The sequence below is a fragment of the Chelon labrosus genome (genome assembly GCF_963514085.1).
Source record: "Chelon labrosus genome assembly, chromosome: 13".
Lineage (NCBI taxonomy): Eukaryota > Metazoa > Chordata > Actinopteri > Mugiliformes > Mugilidae > Chelon > Chelon labrosus.
Genome location: NC_140346.1, coordinates 1,235,805 through 1,246,407, shown reverse-complemented (window position 1 = coordinate 1,246,407; position 10,603 = coordinate 1,235,805). Strand labels below are relative to the sequence as shown.

Sequence of the window (10,603 nt, the reverse complement as noted above, 5' to 3'; positions counted from 1 at the left end):
TGTTTTAAATAACACTGCAAGGGATTTTTTTTCTTCTCATTTTTAGGTAGAAGGTGTGTAAGAGCCATATGGAAGGAGAATTTTTTTGAGATGCACTTTATCGTTTATGTCTCTCAGTGGCCGGACAAGCACAGAAAAATTCTCCCTCTGTCTGTCTCTTACACGCCACATACTCAGACATCTTCTCCTTTTACTGTATTAGTGTTTTCAGTAAAAGTAACAGATATTCATTGTTAACTTGTCATGCCAACATGAGCTGTAAACCAAACTTAACTCTTGCTCAATTGTAGACATTTTTAAACTGATCAATGACCACTGACCTGTCAATTTAAGATTAAATAAAGAAATTAAAATTAAATATATTACTAATCCAAACCACACAACCATATTGTTCATGTTTGTTTCTTGGTTTATGTGCCATTTATACATGAGGCTACTGATCTTTGGCAATTTTAGACTTATATGAGCACAAATAAAGAGAGGGAGTGACACAGAGTGACATGCCTGTATCAACAGTTTTTTTACAAAGTTGTGCCTGACACCATAAATACAATACAGGGAACTTTCAGTTATAAAATTGTTGTGCCTACCACCACTCCAGAGGTGAAGGTGGGCATAATTATGCAGAGTAGCTTCATTGTATGGGGTAGAAGAAATTGTCAAATAAATGTGTTTATACTGTATATAACGAAACAAATGGACTTCATTATACGTGCAGTACGTGCTGGAGCTCATCTGACTGCAAGTGCCCAGAATGATTAGTTTCAAACATATTCATTTGGTTCATTTTCATTTCATTTTTAATTTTCACACCAAACCTCTAATACACGCCACAAAATCCCAGTGGATTTTCTTTCATTTTGTTTTTCATTTCACAGCAAAACTGGGAATCCTGCTATCCAGTGGAATGCTACGCAGATAATAGAAAACAACGTTGAGATGCTTTCTTGTTCCAAGTTTAGCAGCTTGTCCATTGGGAAACATGATGCCACACAGCAACAGCTATTCCCACACCAGAGGAGATGGAGGCATTTCAGAAGGTTGAGCCACTGTTGAGCTGTTCATAAGTCAACAAGTGAATGAAGTTAATATTGGCTAGTCATGTATTTATTTGCTCAAATACCTTTTGTTACTAAATGTTTAACATAACAGTAAGGTAAAGTCTGAACATTTGCCTTTTTTTTTTCTCAGCAAATTCGGTTACTGCAACGGAATGACCCAAAGGTTTTATGAGATGTTGCAGTTAGAAAATGTACCATAGACCTTGTTAACAGCAGATATTCAGACATGTCACAGCAGGAAAAGCACAGCTGAGATGAGCAATTCACTTAGGGGAGCTTGATCTATTGTGCATGCTGATTCATGACTTCATGACGTACTCAGAAATTTAGGGGACGTGAGCCATGAGTACAGTTATTTATCCTACCTGTGACAAGTCAAACCTAGCACAAACACTGAAAGCAGGAAAACTGCTAGCCAAACTATATCAAACAGTAATGTAAAATGCAAAACAAATACACCTATTTACAACTCTGCTGTTATGTTGTCATCAATAAACAATTTTTAGTTCATAGAGTCTTATAATCATGTGAATTAAAGGGTGCCCTACCTGATAAAGCTTTTGAAAGCAGCTGATTGAGGGTTAATGCAGAGTGGTATTCGACTCCCCTTTTGTTGTTCCAAAATAAACTGGTGAATAATCTCTGTGAAGGAAACAAAATGTTGTTTTACATTTCACTTGTTTAGATGAAACATATCTTTGAGTCCCATTCTTCTGTTTTGATGATTCCCATCACTACAATGACTGCTCTTTCAAGATGCCTTATGTCCTTTGTCAGACAGGGAGGAACCAGTCTTCTGATTTTTAACTCAAGTCTAACTCTTAGTGTCTCCAGTTCAATTCCACTTCTCCCACAGTCAGCCCTGTACTAGCCCCAGCAGTTAATTGTGTTTACAGGTTAATTAACCTATTGAGAATTAAAGGCAAACCGTGTTTCTGACCACTGTTAACACTATGGAGCAATGTTTTTCAAGTGGCTCCCCATTTAGTTTATATCATGCATGAACAGTACATAATGACACATGAATAGAGCTGCTGGTTTCCTGTTACTTGCTCAACAGCTGGCAGTGGTAGCATGCAAGTATAATGATGCACCAACAAATGAAATACGAACATTTCAAGCAACTAAACCAAACATTCTGTGAGTGAAGGAGAGCTCATACATGAAGTTCAGAGGTGGAATGTCTTAGATATCACAAGGTACACAAATAGCTATCAGTATTCAGGTAAACCTCCATTTTCTATTTTCTTACTGCTTAAAACAATCACAAGACACAGCTATTGCTCTTTTTAAATATTTTTTACATATCAAAATGTATCTTAATACTGCAAATAGGAAGGCCAACAGCAGACAAACTCACCTTTGACCTGTCTGACAGAGCTCAGATTCTTCTCAAAGCCATCATCAAACTTGGGATTAGTGACAGGCTCAAAGTCACTGGTGTAAACACGGCCAGAGGATGTGGTGTAGCAGCATTTGCACATGCATGTGTGGTAGCGCAGTCGACCCTCATCCAAATAAGGGTGAGCCAGGGCATCCTTGGCTGATATCCTCTTTGACTGGAGACCACATGCACAAGTTAGATGTTGAAGTAAACCTTCAACTACTTTTTTATAGTCACCTTGTCGTAAAGATACATGAGAAAAAAATAATCTAAGAAATGTTTTACAGCAATGAGACATTTATCTTTAGGTAAACACCTTAAGATAAACGTTTTTGTTGGCTCTGAGTGAATGAACTGAGCACATGCGTATATGCTGTAATCTTTTCGCTCCACCCCTGCATATCAGTTGTCAAATCTGAATAAGAAATCTGAATTCTATCAGATGTTGTATCTTATAAGATCAATTGATGTATGAAGTGACATGACCAGGTATTTTGGGGAAAATATGGAGTTTCCTTCAGACAGCTAAGCCAAAGATATTTTGCCAATGTGCCAACCAAGTTTGTATGAAGTCAGTGATAGACACTGGCAAGAATTTTTGCTGATATTATCCTGGATCACATCATCAAAGTCTGATGGCTGGCAGCATTCCAGTCAGCACTTTAATGCTTATTTATGTTCTCTGGTTCTCAAAGAGCACCCCAGTAAATAATTGATTATCAGTTGATTATTATCAATATGTCATTGCTGAATGCAGTTTTTATATTGTTCACACCGTACATTTTTAGACACTGACACAATTTTTGTAGTTTTAGCTGGTCACCAAAACACACTAAAGTCAAGGGCTTAAAATAAAGATTCTCAGTCATGCATGGCTTCTTTTGAGAACTTCTATGACCACGCTCGATACTTCCAGACACACAGTTATAGCAGACTGCATACTTGTACAATACAAATTCTTAATCATACTGAAGTGAATCAATAAATGTGTTTCATTCATTAATACAACATATTGCAGAAGCAGAATGACTCACCGGATCAAACACCAGCATCCTGCAGAGGAGATGGACTGCTTCATGAGTTGCTTGGCTAGACAGTGTGTACAGAACTGGAAGGGATGGCTGCAGAAAAAAGCAACATAAACAATCTTCCTTTGTTTATTTTAGCTTTTGGTATATCTCACGTTTGGCAAATAATATGTGACATCTTTCTCAGGCATTTCCAGACATTATCTTTAATGAAAGTAACAATGAGTGTGGCAGCAAAGAGACCACCATAAGCCACCTGGAGCCACCACATTTATGCAAATGAAACCGCTTCATCTACTTTGTAGAATGTGTCCAATGAGCATTGAAGAATAGTTTATTGAGGAGATACCATTCATCTATGAATGCAAGCTGCAGTTTTTTAGACCCAGCATGAGCCACTGAATTGTAGAAAATAGGCCACAATCAAATTAGTTTTGTCATATTTGTACAAGTTCTCTTCCTCGATGGTTTTGGGTCTCCTATAGTGTATACTGAATAGAAACTGATGTAGTCTCACTGCTTGAAGCTTTTTTGTTTACCACAACTTTTTAATTATTATACTGTAAACATAAAAAATGAATAGTGTCATTGTTAAATATACAGCACAATATTTCACAATATTAAAGGAAAGTACAGAATATTAAATTAATCAAAATGGATCTGCATTAAAAAGTCAGAAAAAAAAAAAAGATCGATAGTCAGGACCAGGCCATAAAGTTTTAATGCTCGGCCAGTAACTTTTTTCTGCCACAGGCACTGCTTATGCTGTTCTCATCAGTTTTTGTGGCAGATTATTGGTCTAAAACACTAACAGTTAAAATATAAATGGGCACTGACAACAAAGCAAAAACTATAGTAATCACTACATTTGCGCATTTGACTGGGTTTTTCAATATGAGATTTTGGACTACTTAAGGTAAGTTAAGATTTACCATTACCATACCAAGTTACACAGATATATAAATTCTGTATAAAATATATCATAGTTACACAGTCAAGATTTTGGCAACAGATTTGGCAAACAATCAAGTTCTGTCTTCACATAGAGGTGTTTTAGAGCTGTATGGCCCGAGGGAACATTTTTCAACCTCTTAGAACAGCAGGGCAAAACAGCTGCCTGTCACAGAATTTGCTTCTCATGTCTGATTATGATGCCATGTAGAGGGTGGTGGATGTTGATCATGATTGACCTGAGTTTGTTCAAAGTTCTTTCTACAGGTGTCAGGGGCTCTAACTCTGCCCCCATCCAGCTTTGCTTATCAGCTTGCCCAGCCGCGAAGTGCCAGGCTTGTTAATGCTGCCTCCCCACAACACAGCACAGATGAAGACACTGGCTATGACAGTCTGATCAGCAACTTCTGGCAGATGTTAAAGGACCTTAGCCTCTTTAGGAAATAGAGACAAATCTGATTGTTGAACAGTCCAGTTTGTGATCCAGCTGTAAACCAGGTACTTTTATACACTCTCTTTTGATTATTACAGGCTGCAAGAGAAGCCTTGGTCTCAGTCCACCATCATCTCCTTAGTTTTAGCAGTATTGATCTGTGTGATCTGAGTGTGTGTCAGACCTGGGGTCCAAGGTGGTGTAGCAGTAGCTGCTTCATGTTATTCACGATACTCCAAGTTAGGGCGATCAGTCTGATGTCATTCATCTCCTTCGGGTGAGACTTCTTGTGGACAGGGATGATGATTTTACTCATAGCTAAAAGTATGATGTCACAGCAGAAGATGGGTGTCTTCACTGTCACATGCCTTGGGTTACACCATGTGGTGTTAATAAACGGTGTGAGGTCCCCCTTTTCTTTTCCCATCTGCTTTGGTGTCCCTGTCTGCTCTGACTGTAGTGAAGCCAGGCAGATCCCCATTTGCATCTGGGATGCTAAATGCAGACAACACTCCTTGCAGATCCTCATTCTTCACTAGTCCAGACAGTTCATTTGTCTTGTTGGTCAGTGAGTTATCCATAACCTTCATAACCACCAATGGAATGATGGGTTTGTATTTCCATTGCTTAGCTGAACGCATGGCCTTCATCTTGGCACCGGCATGGCCTTCTCACCTCCTCAGGTAATTGGGGTGTATGACCGGTGCCGGCGCATGAAAAGCTGATCTCTCGATTAAACGAGACTACCGCCGAGACTGGCCTTTCTCATTGCTTGCACTACATAATGGCTAACAAATGTAAGGAATAAAAAAGTATAAAAAGCAAAAGAAGACAAGTAAGGTAAAAAGCACACAAGAAAGTGCTACTGGACAGGTTGCCATTTGCACTGGTGCCTGAAGCTGACAGACAGTTGGAGACCAAGAGTAAGCTGCAGGGCTTTGTGTAGTACAGGTACCTAAGAAAGCAATTCCTTTTGGCCTCAGTGTATCGTTGCCATGTTTTCATGAACTTTCATGAATGTCCCAGAGATTTTGGTTCTGGGGGGGTGGCTGTGGTTCGACAGGTGGAGCGGATTGCCCACAAACCAGAGGGTTAGCAGTTCGATATGGACCACATAAGTGTCCTTGGGCAAGAAACAACACAGTGCCGTGCACTGGTATGTGAATGACTAATATGTGCTCTTGTGAACGAGTGGGTAAATGTGACATTGTGACTGTAAAGCACTTAAGTCTTTGACTTATGTCAAAGAAACATGTTGAAATTGAGAAATATCATTGTTTTTTGAACAATATTCACTAATTTGGGAGTGCTGGGAGTGCATCATCTCTTTTTTTAATGAAAGTCTTTGTAAGAATTTGGGAAATTAAGAGAACAACAACAACAATAATAATAGTGGCGAAGACGTCCCCGAGCAGGACACAAAGGCATAAGCCACCAGTAGCGCACCCTATAGACCGTATTGCACGAAACTTGGTGGGCTTGTAAGAAGTCATCCACAGATCACTGTTGTCAAATTTCAAGCAGTTTGTATTGGCCCCTACTGCCCGAATTTCACGAAACTTGGCATGATTGTACGCAAGCATATTATAATGACGGTCGCTAAGTTTCATAAGGATTGGGTGAATATTTCAAAAGCTATAGGCCTTAAAGCCATATAAAATATTTGCGTGTCATATGTAGCGCCCCCTGTATATATAATGTCATGCAACTTGATGGCCGTCTACACAATATGTTACAGATTGTGTATGCCAAATTTCATGAAGTTAGCTATTGCAGTTTTTGAAATACTGAAATGTTGCTTTTGTAGCGCCCCCTAGAGACCAAGGGTCACAAAAGTTGGCGTGCTCGTACAGAATCATATTATTATCAGTGATATTAAGTTTGATTAAGTTTGGGTATATACTTCACAAAATATTAGCTTTTGAGTTATACTGTTGCACGCCGTAGAAATTAATTAGCCATTAACTTCGTAATTAATAACCCTGCTAAAGTTCGATTGAGAACTTTTCATTATCTTTGTCCATAAATGATACATGGCAAGTTTGGTGAGAATTGGATGAACAGGCTAGGAGGAATTGATTTTGCTTTGAGGTGCAATTTTTTCTAACATGGAAATGGAAATGGGCGTGGTCCAGTCCATTTGAACCAGGGCTATATAAGGAATCAGAGGGAGAAAAAAATTGTTTCTAGGGCACACGGTTCTCGAGATATGAGGCAAAACGTAAATTGGCTTATTATAGCGCCACCTAGCTGCAAGCATGTGTATTGACACCTTGGCAAAGTGACATGCTACGACTTCTACCAATTTACCAGGTTTGATGCCTTTCGCCTTTGCAGTTTGTCCTGGGCAGACACTTTAGCTATGCAGAATAAGATAAATCATAAGAAGAAGAAGAAAAATCGCAACAAAATCAGTAGGGATCCTGCAACGTCGTTGCATGGACCCCTAAAAATCGCAACAAAATCAATAGGGATCCTGGAACTTCATTTGCATGGACCCCTAGTAATATCAATCATAGTAGTAGTAGTTCTTGTCTTAATCAAAATACATTATCTATTGATTCCTCTTCAAAAATGGTTTGTTACTGTTACAGTATGTGTTCCAGGGTTGCAAATAGACAAATATATGAGATCTGAGATCAACCTGATCTCAGATCAGTGATATAGACCGTGGGCTATATGAGATCAACAGCCCACGGTGCCTGAAAGGATGAATCAAGACTCCAATAATTTGCTTCACCAATTTTTCTGAAACACAAGTGTGGTGCTTTGGTTTTTGTTATATACACATATACCCATTTTAAAATGTAATTTTTTTTTTCTTATTCAAATCAGAAAACAACAGTCTTTTACAGAAAGCCAGAGTAAAGAGCTTTCCGCAAAAACAGCCCATTGACCAGAGTAGTTACCTGTTTGTGAGGTCCTCTGAGAATATGAGCACGAGCACCTTCACATGCTGTCCTCATCGCTTCCATAGAAGGAGTCCCCAACAGGTCAGTGATTAAATCCAGCTACACACAGGCACAGATATCACAAACAACAAACTGTAAAATTTGTTTCAGCTTGTCATGACTAACAGGACTGTTTATCTTAAAGAGCATAAGCATTTGCTTTTCTCTACATCAGTATACCACAGGACAGCAGCTACGTGGGTGGCCATACATTTTGTTGTTTATATCATCTCCAGTCCACCACTGCATGAACGCTTGAAGAAGTGGCCTAATGTGATAATGTGAATGTTGACAAGTGCCTGAATCAGCACTTATGTTCAAATGGTCTAAATACATGTTATTTGTTTACTGCTTAGGGAGAAGGAACCATGGTAACTTTACTGACGTTGATTTTCTACATGAAAATTGAATTTTTAGAAAAAACTTTGCAAAAGTAAAAAATGCCTTACAATAACACTCTAGGCTTGAAATTTTGAATTTCAAAGTATTTCAATGAGTGCCCTATAAAGGGTTAAGAGAGAAGGAGGTACCTGCTGAATGGGACTTTGTGCTTGGAAGAGGATACGTCGACCCAGTAGCTCAGCAAATATGCAGCCCACTGACCAGATATCGATAGAGTTGGAGTAGTGGCGGCTACCCATGAGGATCTCTGGAGCTCGGTAGTACTGTGTTACCACTTCCTGAGTCATGTGTCGTGATTCATCTGACTCCTCTACACGAGCCAGGCCAAAATCACAGATCTGAAAGAAAGTTATTCAGACACTGCTGTCATTCATTCATTCATCTTCTGTACCCGCTTATTCCTGTTAAGGGTCGCGGGGGTCTGCTGGAGCCTATCCCAGCTGTCATCGGGCGAGAGGCGGGGGTACACCCTGGACAGGTCGCCAGCCCATCGCAGGGCCAACACAGAGAAACGGACAACCATTCACACTCACACCTACGGCCAATTTAGAATCACCAATTAACCTAATGAGCATGTCTTTGGATGGTGGGAGGAAGCCGGAGTCAGACACTTCTGTTTTAATCTTTAATCAAATATTTTTTTTTCTTACTACATAAAAGTGTTTGTTTCTCCGCTTAACATAAAAACATCCACTGCTGATATATCTAGAGTGACACTTTCACAGACACTCAAAAAAGCAACAACAATAGGATTGTGATATTTTTCAATAACTGCAGCATCGTTAGACAGACTTAACAAAAACTTTCGTTACAATGATGGTCCTCAAGTTGACTGTGGATTTTGACTTTCATTGATAACCCATTCAGTTGACATGAAAAATTCTTGCCACACACAGCCTGTTCCACATACCTTGAGCACACAGTTGCTGTTGACCAGGAGGTTGCCAGGTTTGATGTCACGGTGTAGAATTCCAGCAGAATGAAGGTATTTTAATCCTGAGGATGGTGATGTTTGAGGAGGAAAGACAACAAGAGAATATTACATAGGAGTCAGGATGTCCCCCATGCAAACAGAATGAGTGAAAGATCTTGCACAGGGGTTTTTTACGGGTGTTTAGATGCTGCATGTATGCTTTAACCATTTGCATATATGAATTTATATGCTCTCTTCTGCTGCAATCTTCTGTCCTTCTCTTTTGTCCAACCTCACTCTTTGATCCATTAAAGCCAATTTATAGAACGATTTTAATTGACGTTATATCAATAGAAGTAAGTTGAACTGAATTGATGTTTTAGTTAGCACCAACATTGTTGGAACCTAATTGTATTTGCTCAGATTTTTGTTATCTTTATTGTTATTATTATTAAAGCGTGCACCTCGTGCACCAGTCTATCAAATTGATCTACCCTGAAAATTTCCCCAAAGTCGTAAACAAATATCTCTGCCTCCTGGATCCGAGTATTTTTTTTCAAACATAAAAGGAATCTGTAAGACAGTAACTGCAAACTCTGTGGTAAAAATATCTGAAAAGTTGTGTGTGAAGCATTGAAACAACAGCGCAATTTGAGTATAAATGTACATTAGGCAACATTTCAGAATAAGGTTTTAGCATTTTGAGCCTCAAGTTCCAGATGCATTGCAGTTTGCAGATGCCCATTTGTAAGGTTTCAAATGAGGAAAACAAATTCTGGGAGACACACTGGGAAAACAGTGCTGAATCTGTGAAGAAGGAAAATTTAAATACAAAATAAAGTTTTCAAAAAAAAAATAAAAAATCTGTACAAAACATTATTGCAAGCCTTAAAACCTTAATTCCAAGCCTCAAGCTTCAAAGCGCTTTTTTCTGTTACAATGATGGCATGATAGTCATCTAGGCAATGCTCTTGGCCTCTAGGCTGTTTATTGGTTGGTTTAATGCCTGTCCTCCGTAATTAATAGTTTAGCTGTTGACCATTTGGTGTGATGATGGATTTCTCAGTTCTTCATAGCAACACATCTGCAACAGCAAACCTACTCAGGGGCAGGTTTCATTGTAAATAACATTAAAAGACAGACTTCACTGACCTTGTTTCAGGAAATCTGCCAAACCATTGCTGCACTACTTTTGTGGAAGGAACCAGTTTTGATAAAAAACAATAAGATTTCAAATGACAAAAACACTGCACGATGTGCTCTGTACAGTGTATATACTGTAACTTCATTAGACCTGCATACCCAGCATGCTGAGTACAAGTTAAAAATAATAATTCATCCTACTGGGAGCCAAACAGGACAAAAAGTTGCCCTTTTATTGCAGCGTGTTTTTATACAGTTGTGAGCTGTCCTTTCCTCTGACTTTTTTGAAGGAAAAGAAGTATGGCCATGCTGAATTTGAATAAATGGACCAATAATG

At 39.0% G+C, this 10,603-nt stretch overlaps 1 protein-coding gene across 1 annotated transcript in view; it reads right to left on the bottom strand.

Annotated features, from left to right (window-relative positions):
* Nucleotides 1-865: 865 nt before the first annotated feature.
* The window catches only part of nlk2 (nemo-like kinase, type 2), a 45,612-nt gene continuing 35,874 nt past the window's right edge, over nt 866-10,603 (bottom strand). Inside the window, exons 5-11 of the mRNA XM_084558755.1 lie at nt 9,121-9,206; nt 8,339-8,548; nt 7,767-7,868; nt 3,480-3,566; nt 2,422-2,620; nt 1,610-1,703; nt 866-1,057 (exon numbers count right to left, since the gene is read on the bottom strand). Of these exons, the coding sequence (XP_084414881.1) occupies nt 1,003-1,057; nt 1,610-1,703; nt 2,422-2,620; nt 3,480-3,566; nt 7,767-7,868; nt 8,339-8,548; nt 9,121-9,206 (833 nt within the window). The 3' untranslated portion in view covers nt 866-1,002. The remainder of the gene's footprint in view (nt 1,058-1,609; nt 1,704-2,421; nt 2,621-3,479; nt 3,567-7,766; nt 7,869-8,338; nt 8,549-9,120; nt 9,207-10,603) is intronic.